The sequence below is a fragment of the Camelina sativa genome, chromosome 4, assembly GCF_030686135.1.
Source record: "Camelina sativa cultivar CO46 ecotype springtype chromosome 4, ASM3068613v1".
NCBI classification, from domain to species: domain Eukaryota; kingdom Viridiplantae; phylum Streptophyta; class Magnoliopsida; order Brassicales; family Brassicaceae; genus Camelina; species Camelina sativa.
This window is the reverse complement of record NC_141883.1, coordinates 31,823,323-31,847,557: the sequence shown is the minus strand read 5'-3', so window position 1 is coordinate 31,847,557 and position 24,235 is coordinate 31,823,323. Positions and strand designations below refer to the sequence as shown.

General features: G+C 39.5%; 5 protein-coding genes across 7 annotated transcripts; 3 read left to right on the top strand and 2 right to left on the bottom strand.

Annotated features, from left to right (window-relative positions):
• Positions 1–462: 462 nt before the first annotated feature.
• Positions 463–3,361, top strand: LOC104783116 (cytochrome P450 76C4-like). Its single transcript, XM_010508211.3, has 3 exons — positions 463–1,025; positions 1,469–1,985; positions 2,646–3,361. Exons 1-3 carry the CDS (start codon positions 628–630, stop codon positions 3,261–3,263), a joined length of 1,533 nt encoding a protein of 510 aa, XP_010506513.2. The 5' UTR covers positions 463–627; the 3' UTR covers positions 3,264–3,361.
• Positions 3,362–3,796: 435 nt separating this feature from the next.
• Positions 3,797–19,353, top strand: LOC104783115 (BEACH domain-containing protein C2). Of its 2 annotated transcripts, none has more exons than XM_087511249.1 (32): positions 3,797–4,099; positions 4,468–6,521; positions 6,662–7,446; positions 8,009–8,749; positions 9,174–9,308; positions 9,563–9,667; positions 9,839–9,952; positions 10,055–10,131; positions 10,330–10,411; positions 10,762–11,085; positions 11,445–12,043; positions 12,168–12,252; positions 12,462–12,656; positions 12,852–13,400; positions 13,485–13,628; positions 13,705–14,184; positions 14,405–14,547; positions 14,894–14,963; positions 15,079–15,162; positions 15,311–15,367; positions 15,469–15,537; positions 15,617–15,703; positions 15,808–15,924; positions 16,080–16,229; positions 16,318–16,402; positions 16,496–16,616; positions 16,755–16,851; positions 16,939–17,052; positions 17,322–17,691; positions 17,765–18,507; positions 18,595–18,717; positions 18,887–19,353. In XM_087511249.1, exons 2-32 carry the CDS (start codon positions 4,520–4,522, stop codon positions 18,932–18,934), a joined length of 8,895 nt encoding a protein of 2,964 aa, XP_087367375.1. In that variant the 5' UTR covers positions 3,797–4,099; positions 4,468–4,519; the 3' UTR covers positions 18,935–19,353. The 2 variants fall into 2 exon arrangements, with proteins under 2 accessions (XP_087367375.1, XP_087367376.1); XM_087511250.1 differs by having other exon boundaries at positions 3,818–4,090.
• Positions 19,354–19,514: 161 nt separating this feature from the next.
• LOC104783114 (uncharacterized) lies at positions 19,515–20,493 on the bottom strand. Its single transcript, XM_010508207.3, has one exon. The coding sequence runs from the start codon at positions 20,313–20,315 to the stop codon at positions 19,608–19,610; it is 708 nt and encodes a 235-aa protein (XP_010506509.2). The 5' UTR covers positions 20,316–20,493; the 3' UTR covers positions 19,515–19,607.
• A 168-nt stretch (positions 20,494–20,661) lies between these two features.
• On the top strand, positions 20,662–21,961 carry LOC104793509 (uncharacterized). 2 transcript variants are annotated; one of them, XM_010508206.3, is made up of 5 exons: positions 20,662–20,870; positions 20,968–21,056; positions 21,220–21,365; positions 21,471–21,606; positions 21,707–21,961. In XM_010508206.3, exons 1-5 carry the CDS (start codon positions 20,717–20,719, stop codon positions 21,830–21,832), a joined length of 651 nt encoding a protein of 216 aa, XP_010506508.2. In that variant the 5' UTR covers positions 20,662–20,716; the 3' UTR covers positions 21,833–21,961. The 2 variants fall into 2 exon arrangements, with proteins under 2 accessions (XP_010506508.2, XP_010506507.2); XM_010508205.3 differs by having other exon boundaries at positions 20,692–20,870; positions 21,704–21,961.
• Positions 21,960–24,107, bottom strand: LOC104784422 (cytochrome P450 704C1-like). Its single transcript, XM_087511261.1, has 5 exons — positions 23,494–24,107; positions 23,135–23,419; positions 22,727–23,065; positions 22,413–22,613; positions 21,960–22,322 (listed from the first exon to the last, which is right to left on the bottom strand). The coding sequence occupies exons 1-5, from the start codon at positions 24,013–24,015 to the stop codon at positions 22,134–22,136; spliced, it is 1,536 nt and encodes a 511-aa protein (XP_087367387.1). The 5' UTR covers positions 24,016–24,107; the 3' UTR covers positions 21,960–22,133.
• Positions 24,108–24,235: the final 128 nt, after the last annotated feature.

Genomic DNA, 24,235 nt, shown 5'->3' with positions numbered 1-24,235 from the left:
TGAGTTTTTAAATTCAACTGATGGTATATATGACTAAGCTGGGTTAAAAGGTTTTGTTTTTTTTATGATATGCTATAAAAGAAAGTAGAGGATTTGTTAAAGAAAAAAAAAAGTATACGATTTATTGTTTGGTGCAAGTGTATATGTTAAATTAATACTGAGAAGAGAAAGAAGATATTAATAAAGCTTTCCGTGTTAAAAAAAAAAAAAAAAGAACTTTATTTGTCAACGACAAAATTGATTTAGAAAACAAAGGAGACACTACATCATAATAGTTGTGTCTCTTTGTACTTGTGACTATTGGATTAAACGTCACAAACCAAAACGTCACGACTTAAACGTTGCGACGCTGAAACTCAATTATCGACCAACAACCAACACATCGCTTTTAAGTGTAATATAATTTCTTAATCATGCCACCTCTGCGTATCTTTTAATTGCAAAATTCATTCGTAGACTTTTGCAAACGCTGGGTCCTTGAAAAAACATCGTGTATCTATTTTATGACAAGTGGGATTCGCTAATTACTACTACTAGTAGTAGAAAATCGGATCCATCGTGGATTTCGGATTGGTACCTAAACATTATAAATATGAGTCAACTAAACCAAATTATTTTATAACACAGATGGAAATAATCTCAGAAAATGTTATGTTCTTGCTCCTTTGCTTTCTCTCAACATGTTTCCTTATCTTCACCACCACCACAAGATTCCGACGGAGCTCTTACCGCTCCGCCACGCTACCTCCTGGACCTCCACGATTGCCGATAATCGGAAACATTCACCAAGTCGGTCAAAGCCCTCACCGCTCATTCGCCGACCTCTCAAAGACCTATGGGCCAATCATGAGTCTTAAGCTTGGACGTTTAAACTCAGTGGTCATAGCTTCACCAGAAGCTGCAAGAGAAGTACTAAGAACACATGACCAGATCTTGTCTGGCCGTAAATCAACTAACTCTATACGGTCCATCAATCACCACGAGGTTTCCGTAGCCTGGCTTCCATCGTCTTCGGCTCGTTGTAGGTATAATTAGCACCTAACATTTTTTTTTTCAACCAATACCTAACAATTTTTTTCTCCTATGGTACTATTATTTTCTCATGATTATACTTTTGTGGATAATTAGAGATTCCATTGTTTCAAATGCAAAAAAATCCTACTCTTTTACAGCTAAACTATATACTGTATATCGATATTTTCTATTAAAAAACACAATAATGTAGTAGTTATTAATATAATATGAGAAATAAACAATAAACACAACTATGTACTAGATGAAAATTGTAAACGCAGACCTATTTATTTTGGTCCCTTGAATTTGCCTTAACAATTTTCAAATGATTATAGTATGTACTCCCAAAATATTGTGTGTTTAAACTTTAAACCTATAATCAATAAATGTAAAAAATTAAAAAACGTAACAAAGACCTAAAAACGGATCATAAATTGTTGTTCTGTTTTGTCAGGTTGTTGAGAAAATTGTCTGTGAGTCTCATGTTCTCCCCGCAGCGTATCGAAACCACTAAAGCTCTGCGAATGAAGAAGGTGCAAGAGCTTGTGAAATTCGTGAGTGAAAGCAGCAAGAGAGAAGAAGCAGTTGATATTTCTCGTGCATCTTTCACCACAGCTCTTAATATCATATCGAACATTTTGTTTTCCGTTGATCTCGGTAGCTACGACTCGAAAATTTCTAATGGGTTCCAGGAAACGGTGACTGCTGTCATGGTAGCTGTCGGGAAACCAGACCTTGCCAACTTTTTTCCATTTTTGGGTTTCCTTGATCTGCAAAGTAATAGAAAGAACATGAAGGGTTGCACCGAGAGGTTGTTTAGGCTTTTTCGTGGGTTCATGGATGCGAAAATAGCATTGTGGAATGAATCTACAGATGATGTTTCCGACATAGATTTCTTGGATTCGCTTCTTGCCCTCACACAAGGAGTTGAACCTGAGCTTGACAATAGCGATATTGAACACCTTCTCTTGGTAAGTCCGATCCTACCAGCATTGAATCCACTAGTTTTCTGATGTCATCAATCGTAACATTCCAACAAATCTTACGAAGGAAACTTCGAGGGTACAAAAACATATTCAATGCTTTTACTGGAACATATATGTTCTGTTTATTAAAAAAAAAGTTCTGTTTACTGAAGTTTTAATATGAATTATTACATATATATAAAGCTTAAATGTCGCCGTTACTGATATGTGATCAAGGGCGGATCCACGTTAGAGTAGGGAGGGGCAGTTGCCATTATCAAATTTTTTTAGACTAATGCTATTTTATAACAGTTTTGAATTATGCCCTTGGTAATAAATTCTTTTTTGCCCCTGTTAATCAGGTTTTTCTATATTCACACGTTTTTGACATCAAATGCGTCTTCCAATCTATACAAAACCAAGTTAAAAGTCCAATTTGTCTATTTATTTTACCAATATTTCAATCCGTATACTTTTAATAGTATTGTGTTACTTAAAAAATTAACCAATTTTTTTAAATGGGTTGTCTTTCTTAAATAAAATTTGAGTTATATTTTTCACCAAAAAACTTGAATTCTTATAGAAATTTTTTTCCGTTTCAGTTAAAATTTGCCCCGGCTAATTTTTTTTTCTAGATCCGCTACTGTATGTGATTATATATGTCAGGATATGTTTGCAGCAGGCACGGATACAAACTCTACTAACGTAGAGTGGGCAATGGCAGAGTTACTAAAAAACCCTAAAACGATGGCGAAAGCTCAGGCCGAGATAGACCGTGTCTTAGGAGAAAACGGTGTCGTTCAAGAGTCAGATATCTCAGAGTTGCCCTATTTACAAGCGGTTGTAAAAGAAACTTTCCGTTTGCACCCAGCTCTTCCCCTTCTCCTCCCGCGGGAAGCAGAGACGGATGTGGAGATTCTTGGATTCATGGTGCCTAAAGATGCTCAGGTTTTGGTGAACGTTTGGGCCATCGGACGAGATCCGAATGTGTGGGAGAACCCGACACAGTTCGAGCCTGAGAGGTTTTTAGGGAAAGATACTGACGTGAAAGGTAGAGATTATGAGCTAACACCGTTTGGGGCGGGACGTAGAATATGTCCGGGATTGCCTTTGGCTGTGAAGATCGTGTCTCTCATACTTGCTTCGCTTCTTTATTCATTTGAATGGAAGCTTCCAAACGGCATATTTCCTGAGGAGTTGGACATGGACGAGACCTTTGGTATCACATTACATAAGACCAAACCGTTACATGCCATTCCCATCAAGAAACGCACTATCAAATAGCCATACTTTCTTCTGTTTGTTTAAGAGTTGTAAAACATATAATAATTAATGATCCTATGTAAAACATATAAAAATAAAAGAAGAAAGATCATCACGAAGGTGTTTGTCTCGTTGTTTTAAGTTTGCAGATATCTTCTAGTGAGGTGGTGCCTAGGGTTGAAGAAGTCAAGGTATCAATATTGCTATTGGGCCTACGTTATATCTTTAGCAGCTGATACAAGGCCCATAAATCTAAGCTGGTTTGAAAGGAGAAAAAAAAAAGTAGAGGATTTTGTTGTTTGGTGAAAGTGTAACCAAGTAACCAATACACCAATCACCATTGAGTTCCACCTAAACAAATATTATGATTGAAGTTTATGTCAAAATTATAATAAATGTTTTTGTTTGTTTTTTTTTTCCAATGCCCTAATAACACTTGTTGAAAGACTTTGAAAGGTAGATTTAGAAAGTAAATTACTTTGACCCAAAAAAAGAAAAGTATCACATGTAGTAGATGATCTCATTTTATATCATATATCATAATACTTAGTAAAAAAGAAAGAAATACAGTAATTAGTTGTTAAATGCTAAATCCCAAAATCAGTAAAAAACCACAAATCTCTCTCTCTCTTCGTCTCTTCGCTTCTCTCTCTCCCGCGCGCCCAAGTCGCCTCCCTTCGCTACTCTTTCTCCGATCGTCGTCTCCACCTCTCTTTTACTTTCGTCGTCCTCTCACTCAATCTTTCTCATTCTCCATCTACCAAGCTTTCGTTGCGCAGCCGGAGGATAGAGAATCTGTCCAGATTTGTTGGACTGCTTCCGATTCATCATATCCGTACATCTCTCCGGTCCGATCCGTGCGTATTCTCTTTTGGCATTGATTTCTATGAGCATTTTCTTCTTTCATAGTTATCGATGATACCCGCAGAATGTGTTTTTTATACGAATTTCAAAAAATTTCCTAATCGATCCTCGCTAAGATCTGATCTTCTAATTGAATCTTTGCTGTGCATATATTATTATGTGATTTGCTCCTCTTTTTTTTTTTTTTTTTTTTTTTGTATTTTTTTCTCATGCTGTATATGTAACTCTTAGTAGATCCAAGTGAGTATATCATAAATAGTTTCTTTGGTTCAATCGTAGTGCCTTTGTTCTCAACTTTAGTTCTCATCTACATCAGTGTCGATGCATTCGACTCACGAGCTTTAATTGGATGTTTAAACAGGTGGAGGCTGAGAGAACGGTGTGAATGAGTGTACTCTTTATAAGTTGATAGAATGGAAGAAGATGGTGAAAGAAAGCTTGCAGAAGAAGCTGATAAGCCTGATATAGCTAATCCTTTGCAGGACAAGATTGAGGCATTTGATATAGGGGATTCTTCTGGTTTTATTGCCAAGGATGATACAGCAATGCAAGGGATTAGTTCAGCTGATAGAGTTTTCAAGGATGATGATTTTGAACAAGTGTCTCTGGGAGATCAGGAAAAAGCTGTCAATGAATCACATGGTGAACTTAAGGAGCCTGGAAGCACTTCAAATTCTGATCTTGGGAGGTCCTCTTTTGGTGGCACCGAAGGACTTACTGATCACTTGTCCGGGACTCAGGAGATGTATGATTTGATGCCCATGGATGATGTGCAAAGTGACCGACTTTCTAGCCCTGGACCTGAGAGAGACGCACCTGATCCTATGCAGCAGTCCCTGTCTGAGACTAGTCTGGATTCTTTCCACCATCCAGAATCTGGGTATTCCCCAGTTCATTCCCCGCAGAAACCCAAGCCAAAGGCTACAGTTCCAAATGTTTCTCCAGAGCTACTGCATCTAGTGGATTCAGCCATTATGGGGAAACCTGAAAGTTTAGACAAACTAAAGAATGTTGTCTGCGGTATTGAGAGTTTTGGCGCTGGAGAAGAGTCAGAGGCCACTGCTTTCCTTGTTGTCGATTCACTTATTGCCACCATGGGTGGAGTTGAGAGTTTTGAAGAGGATGAAGATAGCAACCCTCCTAGTGTCATGTTAAATTCCCGTGCTGCTATTGTTTCTGGTGAGCTTATTCCTTGGCTTCCTGGTTTAGGTGATAGCGTTAATTTTATGTCCCCAAAGACTCGCATGGTTCGGGGCTTGCTGGTTATTTTACGGTCATGCACGAGAAACAGAGCTATGTGTTCCACGGCAGGTTTATTGGGGGTTTTGTTGCGATCAGTGGAAGAGATAATTTTCAAGGATGTTGATATGAAATGGAGTGCTGCTTCTGTCCTGTTACTATGCATCCAACATTTAGCTGGACACTCCCTTAGTGTCGATGATTTACACAGGTGGCTTCAGGTTATAAAAATAGCGATTACAACAGCATGGTCAAGTCCGTTGATGCTTGCTTTGGAGAAGACAATGAGTGGAAAGGAATCAAGGGGACCTGCTTGTACTTTTGAATTTGATGGTGAAAGCTCTGGCTTACTTGGTCCCGGAGAAAGTCGTTGGCCCTTTACCAATGGCTACACATTTGCAACATGGATCTATATTGAATCATTTGCTGACACATTAAATGCTGCAACTGCGGCAGCTGCAATTGCTGCTGCCGCAGCAGCCAAGTCAGGGAAAACATCCGCCATGTCAGCTGCAGCGGCTGCGAGTGCCCTCGCTGGTGAGGGTACTGCTCATATGCCACGTTTGTTCAGCTTTTTGTCCGCTGATAATCAGGGAATAGAAGCATATTTCCATGCTCAATTTCTGGTGGTTGAGAGTGGTAGCGGGAAAGGAAGAAAGTCTTCGCTGCATTTTACTCATGCATTTAAGCCTCAATGTTGGTATTTTATTGGTCTCGAGCATAGCTGCAAGCAGGGGCTTCTGGGGAAAGCCGAGAGTGAATTACGGCTTTATATTGATGGATCCTTGTACGAAAGTCGTCCTTTTGATTTCCCTCGTATATCCAAGCCCCTCTCTTTCTGTTGCATTGGCACAAATCCTCCTCCTACTATGGCTGGTCTACAACGTCGTCGTCGTCAATGTCCTTTGTTTGCAGAGATGGGACCAGTTTATATATTTAAGGAACCAATTGGTCCTGAGAGAATGGCGCGCTTGGCTTCTAGAGGTGGGGATGTTTTGCCTTGTTTTGGGAATGGGGCAGGCCTTCCTTGGCTAGCTACAAATGACTATGTACGTAATAGGGCAGAGGAAAATAGTAATTTGGATGCAGATATTGGAGGATATACTCACCTGCTTTACCACCCTTGTCTGCTAAGTGGGCGGTTTTGCCCAGATGCTTCACTTTCGGGAGCAGCAGGTGCCTATATTTATACTTCATTTTTATTACAATTTTAGCTCAAATGCTCTTTAAATCTGATAACACTAAACAATCATTTTCATTTTCTGGCTGTAGTTAGACCAAAATTTGATTACTTTGTATTTTTTATCTTGGTTAAGGCACTCTAAGGCGACCAGCTGAGGTTCTTGGACAAGTCCATGTTGCAACGAGAATAAAGCCAGTGGAGTCCTTCTGGGCCCTAGCTTATGGAGGACCCATGTCCCTGCTTCCTTTGACCGTAAGCAATGTGCAGAAAGATAGCTTGGAGCCATGTCCTGGAAATCTTCCATTGTCTTTGTCCACAGTAACTCTTGCTGCTCCTGTATTTAGAATCCTATCAGTTGCTATTCAACATCCTGGGAACAATGAAGAGTTGTGTCGTAATCAGGGACCCGAGATTCTTGCTAGAATTCTGAGTTATCTTCTACACTCACTTGCATCCCTCGACAGGAAGCATGGCGGAGTAGAAGAGGAGGAACTGGTTGCTGCCATTGTTTCTCTTTGCCAATCTCAGAAGATCAATCATGTTCTTAAAGTGCAGCTCTTTCGCACACTTCTATTAGATTTAAAGATATGGAGCCTATGCAATTATGGACTCCAGAAGAAGCTATTGTCATCCCTTCAAGATATGGTTTTCACTGAGGCAACAGCCATGAGGAATGCCGAAGCTATTCAGCTGCTTCTAGATGGCTGTCGAAGATGCTATTGGATGATTTCTGAGAAGGATTCGGAGACCACTTTTCCTCTTGACGGGAATACGCGTCAAATGGGGGAACTTAATGCTCTGATTGATGAACTTCTGGTGATTATTGAACTTCTAATGGGAGCAGCATCTCCTTCTTTAGCTGCTGATGACCTCCGTCAGTTACTTGGTTTCATAATTGACAGTCCACAGCCAAATCAGGTAATACGTTTCCTTAGTGTTATTTTTTTCCATTAACACCATTTGACAACCAAAATGGGGAAGTAAAAATTTTCTACCATTAGCTTAAAAGATCAATTATAAAATAACAGAGGGAGTATATGCCATTCAACTATTATATATAATAATTTAGTTGCCCTGAAAGTTTATTTTTCCAATTTTAGTATACTCCCTATTCCATTACTGTTTGTCTTGGATGGAAATTATCTCTAGCGATGAATATGTGTGTTTCACGTGTATTATCTTAGGTTAATTGCATATTCAATGCCAATTCAATTCATTTTTCGCCATCTTTTAGTTATGCCGTCCAGTCCTTGCATCTTAGCGCCATTTCCAGTCTGCGTGATAGTAGTCAGAATATGTATACTTGAATTCTGGAAAACCATCTTATAATAGTTTGCATGGTAAAATGTGGGTCAGTTCGAGATATAATGATCTAACAGATTGCATTCCTTTGTGTTGGTAATTAGAAGAATGGCAATGAATCAAATTATATGACAAATACGTGCTGTCTGACACTATTTAACCTTTTTCATAATTTTAGGTTGCGAGGGTATTACACCTTATGTATAGGTTAGTTGTACAGCCGAATGCTGCAAGAGCTCAGATGTTTGCAGAGGTATTTATAACATCAGGTGGGATAGAAACACTTCTTGTTCTGCTGCAGCGAGAAGCTAAAACTGGTGAGGATAATGTTTTAGCTATGGGTAAGAGTAGAACAAGGTCATCAACTGATCAAAGTGAAAAGAGTCAGAACAACGGGTCTGGTTCTGTAAAAAAGTTGGATTCCGGTGTTGACCCTTCTGGTCCTGATGGAAATTCTGTTGAGGATGATAATGTAGGGTCTCCGAATGAACCAGCATCAGATCCACAAGAAAATGAGCATGTATTTTCATCTGTCATTTGTGATAATGACTCGATTTCCATTACCAATTCCATAGATACTGAGAGAATATTGTCTGTTTCTGAAATTGGTGGTATAAGTCTTTCGATTAGTGCTGATAGTGCAAGAAATAACGTGTACAATGTTGACAATAGTGATGCTGTTGTCGTTGGGATCATTAGATTGATTGGTGCTTTAATTTCTAGTGGGCACCTAACATTTGATTCGGTTGCCCGTTCTGATTTGACAAATAACATCCTGGGTAGTGGACTCCATGAAAATGGAGGAACAATGTTTGATGATAAAGTCGCATTGCTCCTATTTGCTTTGCTGAAAGCATTTCAATCTGCTCCAAACAGGCTGATGACTGACAACGTCTATACAACTTTGCTTGGAGCCTCGGTATGGCATGCTCTTGATACCCATTTTGTTTAATCATTTTATGAACAAAGTGATTGAAAAGTATATAGGGTATCTTTTCTGATTGCCATGGTACTACTTTCTATGACTTGGGTGGAAAAAAGAGGGAGCATATAGCGTTTCTTATTATAAAATAGTGTTGGTGTGTTTCTGCATGGTTCTTTCACGTCAACTTTGTACTTGTCTTATTTGTATTGTTACACGAAGGTGTGAAACTTGATGAAAGTTGGTTTTAAATCTGGCTCCCTAAAATGCTCTGTGATAGCATATATTGTCTATCATGAATTTCTACGGCTGTTGTGATGTGTGTGGTTCACATTCATACGCCAGCATTGTCTATCATGATTAGTCTTTAAAATTTTGGTGTGAGGTTAAACTTATAGCGATCACGTGTGCTTTCTTGCAGATCAATGCTTCATCAACAGAAGATGGCCTTAACTTTTATGATTCAGGTCATCGCTTTGAACACTCCCAACTTTTGTTAGTCCTCCTGCGGTCTCTACCATCTGCGTCCATGGCTCTACAAAGCCGAGCACTTCAGGTATATGTCATGACTGTCAAGGAATAAATGTCGTTGTAAAGGTGCTTGTGATATTCTGGACCCTGGGTTAGTATAAGTGTACTAGGAAACAGTATGAGCATTTTGTTCCAAATAGCTGTCAATCTGTCATGAAATCTGATAAAACTTAAGATTAGTTGTCTGGAACTTTTATTCTGCGGACTTTCTTAAAAAGCGTTCGCTTCCATTGTTCTATTCATTCGATCACTTTCTAAACCCCCTCTTTCTTTTTTCAGGATCTTCTTTTTTTGGCTTGTAGTCATCCGGAAAATAGAAGCAGTCTGACAAAAATGGAAGAATGGCCTGAGTGGATCTTGGAGATTTTGATCTCGAATTATGAGGTACTCATCCAACTCTAGAACCTAAAACTTTTCAATCACAATTTTGTATTGTCAGTGAGCCCACTTATGCGTGCAACTCTTAAGAGAGTATATAATCAACTGTTAGCTGGTAAGTTGTAGACAAAGTGCCAACAGCTCTGCCAAATTTTGCTGACTTTTGTGTGTACACAGAAAGATGCTGGGAAACAGTCTGCTTCAGCGGGTTCTTCTGAGGTAGAAGATCTAATTCACAACTTCTTGATCATAATGTTGGAACATTCAATGCGCCAAAAAGATGGTTGGAAGGTAGATATTTGTTTTTACTTTCTATTGGCTTACACCTTAGCTCTCTTCAAGCTCCATTGTTTTTAAGTATTATTACTTCTGTCATATATTTCCTTCTTACAGGATATCGAGGCTACAATTCATTGTGCAGAGTGGCTTTCTATCGTTGGTGGTTCTAGCACTGGAGAGCAAAGAATTAGGTATTTCCATGTAACTCTTTATCACCTTTGCACGCTTAATTTGAATGACTTCACTTGTCCTGAGGCACTTGTGTATTTCACATATTTCAAGCCTTTTGTACGGTTTCTATTTCGGTTTTGTGAAGATTGGTATGGTAGTTTTGAGTCATTATCTCTAGCATCCTGTCATTTTTTTATTTTATCTTCTACTCTTTGAAGGCGTGAGGAGTCATTACCAATTTTCAAAAGAAGACTTTTTGGTGGTTTGCTAGACTTTGCTGCCAGAGAACTGCAGGCTCAGGTAACTCCACTTTTCCTGCGTTTTTTTTTTCAGATCTTATATATAACGATAAACCAAAATTAATATTCTTTTATACCTTCCATAGTTCCACATATAACCAACTCCTTCCATTCCTTGAAATACCTTTTTTCAATGAGCTATTTAATGGCTATATAAGTCTTTGATAAAGGAAATGTAGAGTTTGTTTTTACAAATGCACAATGTATATTTTCCAGGGAGTTTGCTTGCAAGAAACAATGCTGTAAAGCTTAGTGCTCTCATATTATTCTTTCATGCATGTGTGTGTGTTCACCCGTCTATTGGGATAGAACTAGATTTTTATCTACACAATCTTTTTTTTCCCTCAACAGACTCAAGTTATTGCTGCAGCAGCTGCTGGTGTTGCTGCAGAGGGTCTAGCACCAAAAGATGCAAAGGCTGGAGCAGAAAATGCTGCTCAGCTTTCTGTCTTTCTGGTGGAAAATGCAATCGTGATTTTGATGCTCGTCGAAGATCATTTGAGGTTACAAAGCAAACAAACTTGTACAACAAATGCAGTTGATGCTTCTCCGTCTCCTCTTTCTCTTGTTTCTCTTAAAAATCGTACAAGCACACTGACAGCGATCGGAGAATCGTCAGAGATTTCTAGCAGTCGCGCTTCACTGTCAAGTGATTCAGGGAAGGTCCCTTTGGATGTAAGTGGAAAACATTCTCAAAACACCTAATTTCTCTAATATGGACTTTCAATATTTTGTTTCTCACGTTTTCTTGTATAATCAAGTGCTTTTCAAGAAACCACGCTCATACATTTCATTATATTTTCGAAACCACGCTCATACATTTCATTATATTTTCATATGATGTAAATCTGTTCATGCTTCTCTTATGTTCATGATCAATTCGTCTCCTTGTTGGTTGGGTCAATACCTATTTTTTTTTTTTTTCTTTCATTGTTGTATCTTTTACGAGCATGCCATTTTCAATATCAAATTTTAATATTGTTATTTAGGATTCTCTTAAACATATATATATATATTTTACTTTTCTTTTTCAGATACTCGCTTCAATGGCTGATTCAAGTGGACAGATTTCTGCAGTCGCAATGGAGCGCCTTACTGCTGCCTCTGCAGCTGAACCTTATGAATCTGTTTCCTGTGCTTTTGTTTCATATGGTAGCTGTGCCATGGATTTGGCTGAGGGTTGGAAGTATAGGAGTCGATTGTGGTATGGTGTTGGCTTTCCCCCTAAAACTAGTTCTTTTGGTGGTGGTGGCAGTGGTTCAGACTCTTGGAAATCTACTTTAGAAAAAGATACTCATGGAAACTGGATTGAACTTCCCTTGGTTAAAAAATCTGTATCCATGCTTCAAGCTTTGCTGTTAGATGAGTCCGGACTCGGAGGTGGCCTTGGAATAGGTGGAGGATCTGGTACTGGGATGGGAGGGATGACAGCCCTCTACCAGTTGCTGGACAGTGATCAGCCTTTCTTATGCATGCTTCGAATGGTGCTTCTGTCTATGAGGGAAGAAGACTATGGTGAAGATAATATGCTAATGAGAAATCTAAGTTCTGAACGTTCTTCCGGGAATTCAGGTACATTAGATAGCGGTTCTCTAATGTCTATGCGACAATCCCGATCAGCTTTATTGTGGAGGTAAACTCAATGACATATTTTGTTGATCTCTTCATTGCCAATTAGATATCCATCTGCTTACATACTGTGTCAGCAATTTTGCACCCTGGTAAAGTTTGACTCTTTTTTTTTTCTTATCTCACAGTGTGCTCTCTCCTATCCTAAACATGCCAATATCCGATTCAAAGAGGCAGAGAGTACTGGTTACTGCATGTGTTCTCTATTCTGAGGTTAGTTCTTCCCTAATCAGATTGGCATGCTTAATGATATTCTGGTCTCAAATCTCCATGCAGCGATTGGAAAGTTGTCATCTTCCCCTATTTTACTTCTGATGCTGTCCTTAGTGTTTTGGTTAAAAATCTGATGCTGTTCACTGTCCAGGGCCTTGTGTTTTTTCTTTTCCTTCTTCACTTTCTGATTCCAGCACAATTATGTGTAGGTATGGCATGCTATCAGCAGAGACAGAAGACCACTTCGTAAGCAGTATATAGAGGCTATTTTACCACCATTTGTTGCAGTCCTCCGGAGATGGCGACCTCTTTTAGCTGGCATTCATGAACTTGCCACTGCTGATGGTATGAATCCCCTTGTCGTTGATGATCGTGCCTTGGCTTCTGATGCGCTTCCCGTTGAGGTAGCTTAAAGCTGTTTACATTACTCAGTTGCTATCATGGTTCTATGTTTCTATAATGATTACTGTTTATTTCTAGTTGCTGAGATGCCATTTCAGCGCTTAAAAAATTGCTTACTTTTACCAAAGTTTTGTATTAGGTTTAGACTTTTTGATGCTTGATTTACTAAATTGAGTTATCCAAATTTTTCTGTTTAGGGTGCTCTTTCTATGGTTACTCCGGAGTGGGCTGCTGCTTTTGCTTCACCGCCTGCTGCAATGGCTCTAGCAATGATAGCTGCAGGGGCAGCTGGCTGGGAAGCCCCGCCACCTCCTACAGCTTCACATTTTAGGCGAGACTCTTCTATGCTTGAGCGTAAGACTGCCAAACTTCAGACCTTTTCAAGCTTCCAGAAACCACTGGAGCCTCCAAACAACAATGCACCACCCCGACCAAGGGATAAAGCTGCTGCAAAAGCGGCAGCTTTGGCAGCTGCACGAGATCTTGAACGGAATGCAAAGATTGGTTCAGGAAGAGGTCTGAGTGCTGTTGCAATGGCTACTTCTGCGCAGCGGAGGAATATCGGTGACATGGAGCGTTTACAGAGATGGAACACTTCCGAAGCTATGGGAGTGGCATGGATGGAATGTCTCCAACCAACGGATACAAAATCAGTTTATGGAAAAGATTTCAATGCTTTGTCGTACAAATTTATTGCTGTACTGGTGGCAAGTTTTGCTTTAGCACGTAACATGCAAAGATCAGAGGTTTGATTTCCACCTTGGCACACTTCATAGTTTTTGAAGGGTGCATACTCTTGACTCTCACTTTTTGGTTCAACTTCTCACCAGATTGATAGGCGTATGCAAGATGATATCATTGCGGCAACTCGCCTATGCTTGGGAAGCCGTGGTTGGCGCAAATTAATTCGTTACTTGGCAGAAATGAGATGCTTTTTTGGGCCTTTTGGAGATGAAATATGCAGTCCTGAACGCGTAAGCCGTGTTTCTTTCTAAGAATCTGGAACATGTTAAGAAGTTTCTCAGTAACGTGATATCATTAAACATGCAGGTTTTTTGGAAACTTGATTCTATGGAAAGCTTTTCAAGGATGAGACAGTGTATAAGGAGGGATTATTCTGGGACTGATCATCTCGGGGCAGCAGCAAACTATGATGATCAGACAGACACAAAAAGTGATAATGGTAGCAAGGGTTCTGCATCGAATCCTCCTGTTCTTGCTGCTGAAGTTATATCAATGGAAATAGCGTATGAAGATGATGAACATGGAGAGGGTGATCATCATGATATCAAAGGCCATGCTGAAGAACATAGAAGGGAAAATGAAGAGAGAATATCTGGTTCACATGAGCATGCATCCAGAAATTCAGCAGGGACTAGTGATCCTCGAACTTCAAATGACCATGAAATGGTCCGAGATTCTTCAGCAGTAGCACCTGGCTTTGTTCCCAGTGAAGTTGATGAAAGGATCCTTCTTGAGTTTCCCACATCAATGGTCCGGCCACTAAGGGTTGTGAAAGGAACCTTTCAAGTATGTTCGACCGACTTGAATGTTTTGGATTCTCAACAAGTAGCTAACTCGAAAGTAGTTAATAAATTGGATAAGAATCAACTAGACTACTTGGATCAAGTGAATTCAAGAATTTTGGCATGTAGACATTATATAAATCTGAATTGGCTCATAATTCCCATATATGTTTTTTTTTTGTATGGATTTTCTGGTTGCTGATCAAACTGCTGTGCCTTCTCAGATTACAACACGGAGGATAAATTTTATTGTTGACAACAGAGAAAGCCAGAATTTGACTGATCACTCATATGGATCCCAATCACGTGACCAAGAAAAGGATCGTAGTTGGCCAATGTCTTCTCTTCATCAGATTTATAGCCGGAGGTAAAGCTTCATCATTAAAATTCTGTTTAGCTCATGTATTCCTGTTCATTACTTCATTTAATATTCAGATGATCTCTTAGAATTTAGAACTTTTATGTTTATTTAATTAAGATTCATCTAAAGAACTTCTGGAATGGTTTAGACGTGCTTATACTTTAGCAGAATATTTATTATTTTTGTAGTATTACCTTTCTCTTACCCGTGGAGTTAATCAATCTTTTTCATCGTTACCTGATTTTACTTTTTCGGGAAGTTTTCCTCTTTCTTTATGAGTAGAGATTCCTTTTTGATCTCTCAGGATTAGCATATAACTGATGATCTTTTCTTTGTCTATTTTTTTTCTCAGATATCTCCTGAGAAGGAGCGCCTTGGAACTCTTTATGGTTGACCGTTCAAACTTCTTTTTTGATTTTGGGGTACTGCATCTAAAACCCTTTCTACATACGATATATTTATCTTTCTGACCTTGCCAATAGGTCTCCGCATGCTGTAACCAAATACTTTTCCCAATTTACTTGTTTAACATCACAGAATACTGAGGGAAGAAGAAATGCATATCGAGCTATCGTTCAAGCAAGGCCTCCTCACTTGAACAATGTTTACCTAGCAACTCAGGTTTCTATTTTGCCCTTGCCAACTTCTTTAGCTTTTGAATTACTCTTGGTCCATGTTATTCTTCAATGGGAAATTGATAAAGCATATGACTAGGCTGAGTCACTTTTCGTTCTGTGCTGCAAATTTACATATATTGTTACTTTTTCAGAGGCCTGAACAGCTTTTGAGAAGAACTCAGTTAATGGAGCGATGGGCTAGATGGGAGGTACCAATAAACTGCACACTCAGACTTGTCATACATTTTTATATCCGTATTTAAGAATAACATCTGATAAAGAAAGATCTCCATCTGGATAATATCTGCAGATTAGCAATTTTGAATACTTAATGCAGCTTAACACGTTGGCTGGCCGTAGTTATAATGACATTACTCAGGTAGATCTTGTGCTCTTTAGCATATTCCTGGTGAGTGTCAATGTCCGTTCTTCCTTGATAGATTTCTTATTCTTTGCAGTATCCTGTTTTTCCGTGGATTATTTCTGACAACAGTTCAGAAAGTCTAGACCTTTCAAATCCATCTACCTTCAGAGATCTTTCGAAGGTGGTATTCTTTGCACTTTGTTTCCAGTTTTACTTTCTTAGCCTGCATATGATGATTCATAAACCTAGAGAATCTTGTTTTGATGTGGATCTGGATATGTTCAGCCAATTGGTGCATTGAACCCAGAGCGTCTCAAAAAATTTCAAGAGCGATATTCTAGCTTTGAAGATCCAGTTATTCCCAAATTCCACTATGGCTCACATTACTCAAGTGCTGGAGCAGTAAGTTATCTTCTCTATAATATCCTACCACTATTACTGCCATTCCCAGTTTAAAGTTTGTGCACCTCTGACTCTTGGAGAGAAGACAGTGGATATTATTTTTGATGCAACTGGATGGAGTTTGTACACCTTTATCATTTATTTCATGTGTGCAGGTGTTGTATTATCTGGCCAGAGTTGAACCGTTCACAACTCTGTCAATTCAACTTCAAGGTGGAAAGTTTGATCATGCAGACCGCATGTTTTCAGACATTCCAGGCACTTGGAATGGAGTTCTAGAAGACATGAGTGATGTGAAAGAATTGGTACGTATTGGTTTTCCTAAAGCATCAAATGTATTTCTCTTCCTTAACAATTCAAGAACCTACCCTTATTGAGCCACTAAATTTACAGGTTCCAGAGTTGTTTTACCTCCCTGAGGTGCTGACAAACGAAAATTCGATTGACTTTGGTACAACACAGTTGGGAGAAAAGCTTGGTATTGTGGTTTCCTTCCTTGTCATATCCAAAATTTATGCCTGGCATAATAAAATGTGTGTTATCTGATGCGTTTTTTTTTTTTATCTATCAGATGCTGTAAAACTTCCTCCTTGGGCCAAAAACCCAGTGGATTTTGTACACAAGCAACGAAGGGCTCTTGAGAGCGAGCATGTATCTGCACATTTACATGAATGGATTGATCTCATATTTGGGTAGGTCTTCTCCCTTGAACTGATGATATACTGCCAGCACATTTTTCCTTAACTTTGTTTCCTCCAGCAAAATAATCACAACAAAGTTTCTTTGTAAGCCATTAAATTGTTCTACTTTTATTTAACTTATTCGTTCAGATATAAACAACGTGGCAAAGAAGCTATATTGGCAAATAACGTTTTCTTCTACATTACTTATGAGGGGACTGTTGATATTGACAAGATCACGGACCCGGTAAGGCAATTTTTGCTATACTGTTGTAGTTGCTCAGTTTAAGTATTGACGTGTTGACATGACTTGCCCTGTCTCTGTTTGATGAAGGTACAACAACGTGCTACACAAGACCAGATAGCTTATTTTGGGCAAACACCATCCCAGCTATTGACTGTTCCTCACATGAAGAGGATGCCGTTGAAAGATGTGCTACATATGCAGGTAACTGCTAGTGACAATTTGGTTTTGCAGTTTAGTAAATACTTCTTTTAAACACCATTTCTTTGAGGGTGAGCTATATTCAAGGTCGATAGGTTCCTTACAACCTTTTATCAAAATAAATAGGGTTTTCTCTGTCTACTGCATGATATGTGAGTATGGGGGATTCTCGGGGAAATTAAGACCAAGAAAAGTCTTACGTAGTCTGTACTTTATTTTCTTCATGTTAAATTCACGACGTGTACATGACAGTTGTTTTGAATTTTTGTCAGACTATTTTTCGAAATCCAAAAGAAATAAAACCGTATGCTGTCCAAGCTCCGGAACGCTGCAACTTACCAGCCTCAGCTATTCAGGCATCTTCAGATAGTGTTGTGATTGTGGACTTGAATGTGCCAGCAGCTCGTGTTGCACAGCACAAGTGGCAACCAAACACCCCTGATGGCCAAGGTACTCCTTTCCTCTTTCATCATGGGAAGGCAACAGCGACTTCAACTAGTGGATCATTGATGCGCATGTTCAAGGGTCCAGCTAGTTCTGGAACTGGTGACTGGCAATTTCCTCAGGCACAGGCATTTGCCGCATCAGGAATCAGAAGTTCCTCCGTTGTTGTTATTACAAGCGACGGGGAAATAATCACAGGTAATAAGCAAGCATTTATACGGTCCTAAGTTTGATGGTAATGTATTTACGGAAATCATGTGTTTGATAATAGGTGGACATGCGGATAACAGTATCAAGCTGGTCTCATCTGATGGAGCAAAAACTCTGGAAACAGCTTTTGGGCACTGTGCCCCTGTTACATGTCTGGCTCTGTCTCCAGACAACAACTTCCTTGTGACGGGTTCACGAGACAGTACTGTTTTGCTGTGGAGAATTCACAAGGCCTTTACTTCTCGAACAAGCGTGTCTGAGCCATCAACTGGCTCCGGTGCGCCCTCCTCCGCCAGCAACACGAATCTGGCCAACTCATTGGCAAACAAAGGCAAAAAGTGTCGTATTGAAGGGCCGATACAAGTGCTCCGTGGTCATCGAAGAGAAATAATTTGTTGTTGTGTCAGCTCAGATCAAGGAGTCGTTGTTTCGTCTTCTGAGTCCTCAGATGTTCTATTGCATTCCATTAGAAAAGGACGGCTGATCAGACGATTAGTTGGTGTGACCGCTGATTCTCTCTGCATTTCATCTGATGGGATTATAATGGCATGGATGAGTTTGGAAGGTTCTATTAGCGTGTTCACCATTAACGGGGTTCTGATCGCAAAAGCAAAACTTCCTTTCTCTTGTAGCATAAGTTGCATGGAAATATCTATGGATGGTCAAAATGCGTTGATTGGGATGAACTCATGTTCCAGCATGGACTTGTCGAGCAGTAACGATACATCAAAAGATGGCAACGAAATTGAAAGACTGGATGTTCCATCTCCTTCAATTTGCTTCCTCAACTTATACACACTAAAGGTATAATATGAACACTCCTTAAAGAGGTAAACTAATTCACGGGCGCTAATTTTCTGGTCTAAATAACCTGTTATGCTTGTCTTGTAGGTATTCCATGTGCTTAAGCTTGGTCAAGGCCAGGATATAAGGGCACTGACTCTGAACGTTGACAACACAAACCTATTAGTATCCACGGAAGATAAACAGTTGATTATCTTCACTGATCCAGCTGTAAGTTTTAATCATTTTGAGAGTGTTTAGGTTCAGATGAGTCAATTGCTATGAACTATTAGTAAGTCTCCATAAAATCCAGCATCCTTGATGGGTTCTACGTCAGTTTATCAATACACTAAAGTTTCTATGATTGACATAGTTTATGATAAAAGATGTATCCCTGCAGTTAAGCTTAAAGGTGGTGGATCAGATGCTGAAGCTCGGGTGGGAATGAAAGTATAGAATCAGACCTCATTGATACAAACGGCAAGAAAAAATTGGCAGAAAATCTCAGGTTTGAATACTCGGAAGTCTAAGGTGAAGTAGCAAGCCGTGGAAATCTTAAACTCAAATTGTGAACATGTTTGTTCGTCTGTAACATATGTAAGTATGGTTAGTCCCAGTAAAGTGGTTCCGTTTCATCTGCCCCCGTGTCATTATTTTGTTCTGATTTCTTCGGTCAATAGTTTTTTTTTGTGGAGATGGTTTATAGAGAGATCGAAGGCTTGTTGAGATTGGCGAGGTATACACACCGAAGCTTCCTTTTTTTTTTTTTTTTTTTTCTCCCCCATCGAGTTTGTTTGTTGGGTTATGTCTGTGATAAATGGCCTCTTTACTGATGATTTTAATATATATTCATTTATACAGAGCAAATTTATTCCTCGTGCATTTATTTTGAGATACAAGCCAAAAAACTTCGTTAGACTTTTATAGTAAAAAAACAATTGTCTCTCATCTCATGTTTCGAAGTTTTACTTCATTTTCTTCTAATATGCCTTAAAAAGAGAAACTTAAAACTTGCCATCTTTGTGTTCTTTCTCCCCAAACAAATTTAGCATTGTAATTCTACACGTCTCATAAAACTTTAACATACACACGAGTTTTTAACTTTGACATAGTTTCTCCCCCTACAAAGCAGGTGGATACGCAATATTATTATTAAAGTTGTTTGCTTCCGCCCTCTGCACCGCCCTCTGCACCGCTCTTCTCAAGCTCCATTCATAACAGAACTCCAAAGTCAGCCTTAGCGCAGTTCCTAGACCAAGCACCACTATGACTCCAATAATGATGTTAACCGGAAGAGCAGAGACCCCAAGTGTAATGGATATTAACACATCAAGCATTAGACCACCAATGAGAATTGAGAACGCAACCCAAAGCGGACTAAAACATCCTCTCTCACGCTCTTCTTGTCTATAGCTAGGATCAATCCTCCAAACCCAGTAATTCGTAGTTGGTTGTGTCTCCGGAGGTGTGACGTTGACAGCCACAACTTGACAGATCTCACACTGATTAGAACCTTTAGTGCGAAACCAAGCATCAATACAAGACCTATGAGCTTTAGCAAGACCACCACGACAATGGCACCCAAGTTCAATAAAAGCCTCTTCTTTCTCTTGTTGACAAACCCTGCACTGCTCGTGAGAGCTGCTGCTACTCCTAGACAAGCTAACCTTTTTCTGGATCTGAGCCACTTCTGTCCCACTTGAATCTCCATTGCAGACAACGATGGTGAGGCTCTGCGCTTCATTCACAGACTCGCTCTGCTTCTGGGCATCCTTGTCCTGCTGCTGCTTTTCAAGGTCACCACCGGAGGTGGAGGAGTTATTATGCATCTCAAATCCCTTCTTACCCCCCTCTCTCTCTCAATTACACAAACCCTAGGAACCTATACGAGTCACAACTCACACAGATTGAGATTTGGCACTATGTATGGGACCAAGATGACAAAAAAGACAGAGATTCAACTTTATTTGACTTAGTTATGTTTCTTTATTCTTCTTATCTCTCTGTTTTGTCTTTTTGATAATTGATAGTTTAGTTAGTTAAAAATAAATGTTATTGGGCTACATATTGGGCCTGGACCGACCTTCGTCTTCTCCTGTAATCTTAATGAATACAACAAAGCTATTGGGCTAAATTATATGGGCCTGGGCCAAGATTCGTCTTCTCCTGCAAGCTTAATGAATACAACAAAGTTAGGTCTGCCTCTTCGATTTGTTTTAGAGAGAAAGAGATGGGAGGGAAAGGGAAGAAGAGGAGAGAGAAAAACTACTTAGCTGCACACGGCGGGCCGGCGAGACTCCCGCCGCCGCCTGATCGTTCGAAGCAAGATGCTCTTCCTTCTAAGCTCCGTATTCTCATGAACTACACCTCACCTTCTCCCCACGGTAAAATTAACAACGATTTGAGTCTGATTTTTTTTTTTTTTTTTGTGTTGTTGTGATTTCTTCTCCGTGACTGTTTTGTGTTGTCGCCCTCCTTCAGATTCGACTAAACAATTTGTTGTAGAGAAGAAATTGAAGAATACCAAAGCCGAAGTCGATGCTACTGTTACTGCGACTGCTACTGCAACGGTATAGTGTTATAACTTCGATTTTGGAAATTTAGGGAACAATTAGATAAATCAATGGTGTTTTCTCATTGTCCTGATATGAATTTGAGTCCTGTGAAGGACCTAAAACTTCTATTTGCTTTTGGAAATGAATCAAGTGTATAATTAGAAAGTGAAACCTTTAGGAGAGTGATGAAGATGATACAATGGTGACGAAGGGAGATGAGAAGAAGAAGAAGAAGAGGAAGAGAAACCAAATGAGTGACCGTCGTTTCGAAAAGGAGCTTGCTGAGTTGGATGGTCAGTCTAAAAGGAAAGAACGCAAGAAGAAGTAAGCTTAATTCATTTTTCGTTAATGGCCAAATCCTTTGTTTGCTATGTGTGTTGAGTTTTGATAGACTAGGAATCGAAATGTTCTACCTCTTTTTTAATGCAGGTATTGGGAGGCTAAGAAGCAAAAGAAGAATCAAGTCAAGACTGAAGATACCCTCCGAGAAAACTTCCCGAAGCATGAACAGATCAGATTTGGCGATGTGGTGCAAGCTCCACCAAAGTTGGCTGTTGTTCCAAAGGTATAATAATAGTCTTGCTATTGTGTCTAACTGTAAGAAAAACTCAGGAAAATAGGTTTTGCTACTGGTTCAAATGATTATGTGTGTGTTAATTTGGCAGGCAAGAAAGTCTACTCTAAGTGCGTCGCAGGAGAGACAGCGATTAGAGGCCATTGATGCTTACAGATCTCGCAAGGGATGGACTGAAAGACCAGGTACTCAGATTCCTGCCGTGGTCATGCAATAAGATGGCCTATGAACTCAATTTTGTAGTGCAACTTATCTACTTTTTTTTTGTACTAGCTGGCTGTAAAATTATACGATATTGTGTCCTTTTCTACGGATTCTAATATGATAGTTGAGTCATTCAAATATCTTTAAAAGAGGCTTATATAGCACAAGGAAAATTTTGGATGTCTGATTCCATTTTTGTCGAGCATCTTTGTCTGACTCAGTTTTTTACACATTAAGTTTTGAGGTTACATGAAACAGACACTCAGTTTTAAGGTTACATGAACCAGACACTATTGGCAACTGTTCTGGTTAAATCAAATGTGTGTCCTTGGGATTGCACAGAGATGAAGTCCTCCTTTGATGTGAAGTGTAAGCATTCTCTTGTAACGGACATTGCACATCTCATCAGCCATTTTGAAGCGAAAGAAGTGAAAAAGGGCAATTGATACTATCTTCATTTGCCTGTAAGCGAAATCCTTGCCAAGACAGGTTCGTGGACCAGCCTACATACACAATAAAGAAAGAAAACATCTCATAAAGAACAAAATTCTTACTCTTAACCACGTAGCTGGTCTGCAAGAGAGTGTACAAACATGAAAGCTTATGAATTTGAATGGTGATTCGGGTTGAAACACGCCGTCCTTGAGCCATCTCTCTGGCTTGAATTCCTCAGCATCTTGACCCCAAATGTAAGTCATCCTACCCATTGCATAGGCTATGTAGTAGATATTATCACCTTTGTTCACTCTATGGCCATCTGGAAGAATGTCATCACTATCTGCACACTTCATGTCCTTTAAAATGGACCAAGAAAAGATTAAGAAAATCTTTAATCCCCATTATTTGGTTCCTTTAGCTCCTTAAATGTTCGATCACAAAATAATCTTTTAGGGTCGGTTTATTTTACCACAGGCACAGAAGGGTAAAGCCGCAAGGTCTCAGACAAGGCTGCATGGAGATAGTGCATCTGATCAAGAGCCTCTTCGTTTATACTTTCAACGGAACCATCAACATCGGTTGTTTTCTCGTGACTTGATGTCACATCTCTTATTTCTTGTACGACTTTCTCCAGAACAAGTGGGTTTATGAAGAGCATGTACAAGAACCAAGAGAGTGATGCAGCGCTTGTGTCCTTCCCAGCAATCATGAAGCTCAGAATTATATCCCTCAGGTACTTATCGTTCATGTTCTCCGGATCTTTCTCACTCTCCACAAGAAATCTCGATAGTATGTCCTCTCTAACAGCCTAAGGACAAGCCAAGTAAAAAGTTAAAAACGACAACAAAAAGAGAGGGTAAAACTTTAGAGAACTTACAGTACTCTGTTCCTTTGCAAGCTCTTTCCTTTTAGTGGTAATGAGACTGTAGACAAGCTTGTCTATAGTAGCAATGCTCTTCTTGAGTCTTGATTGCGATCCAGTGTTGAGAAAACGTTTCAGCTTCCAAAGTGGATCGGTGAATCTGGAGCTAGTTGCAACATTACCTTCATCAAAAGCTTTCATGAACTCTTCCCCTTCTTTGCTAAACCCATCCAAACATCTTAACTCAACACCAAACCCAACTTTAAAGATGGAGTCCAGTGTAAATCTCATCAACATATCCTACAAAACAAAATAGCATCCTTGAGTTTTTGGAAATAGTGAGTTTGGTCTGTTAGCTTTGATTCGAAACTTACTTGAGCATCAAAAGCTTCTCTAGAGAGAGCAAACTCCGTGACAAAACCAACAAGCTTTGACGCATTTCTCCTAAAAACAGAGCAGCTAAAGTCTCTTAAAACCCTAGTAGAGAACTCAAAGCTCACAAGCTTCCTCTGTTGTTTCCATTTCTCACCATCAACAGCAAATATCCCATGCCCCAAAAGATCCGCAAGATTTTCACGAGTACTTGGTCCTTTACTATAGTAATGGAATCTTGTCTTGAGAATATGCTCCACGTTCCGAGGATCTGCAGTAAATATCTCGCTCTGTCCCGGACTCAAGAACCTGAAAGTAAGCTTTGTCCTCGCGATCTTTGTCTCGTAGTCATATAACTCATGGCTGTGGAAGAAAAGATCGAAGACCGTGGCATGTACCGGAGCATATCTCTTGTCGTTTCTTGATTTTCCGGTGAAGATTTTGATCGTGAGATTGAATGTGAAAGAAAGAACGATGATGGTCGCTGCTAATACTGTAATAGCTATGCTCCTCAAAATCTCCATTCCTTTTTTTTGTTTCTTTGGAAGTCAACTACATTAGCTAAAGAAGAAAGAGAAAGAAGATAGATACAGAGATATAATATTGTAACGGTCGCAAGAACACAAGAAGTCAACCTATTCTTCATTCAGTTCTTCTTGATTTGATTCGATTTGTATTTCTCTCGAGCATGATGAATTCGACATCCAAACAAATCGTGGTGAGTGAAACTGATTTGGTCGTATT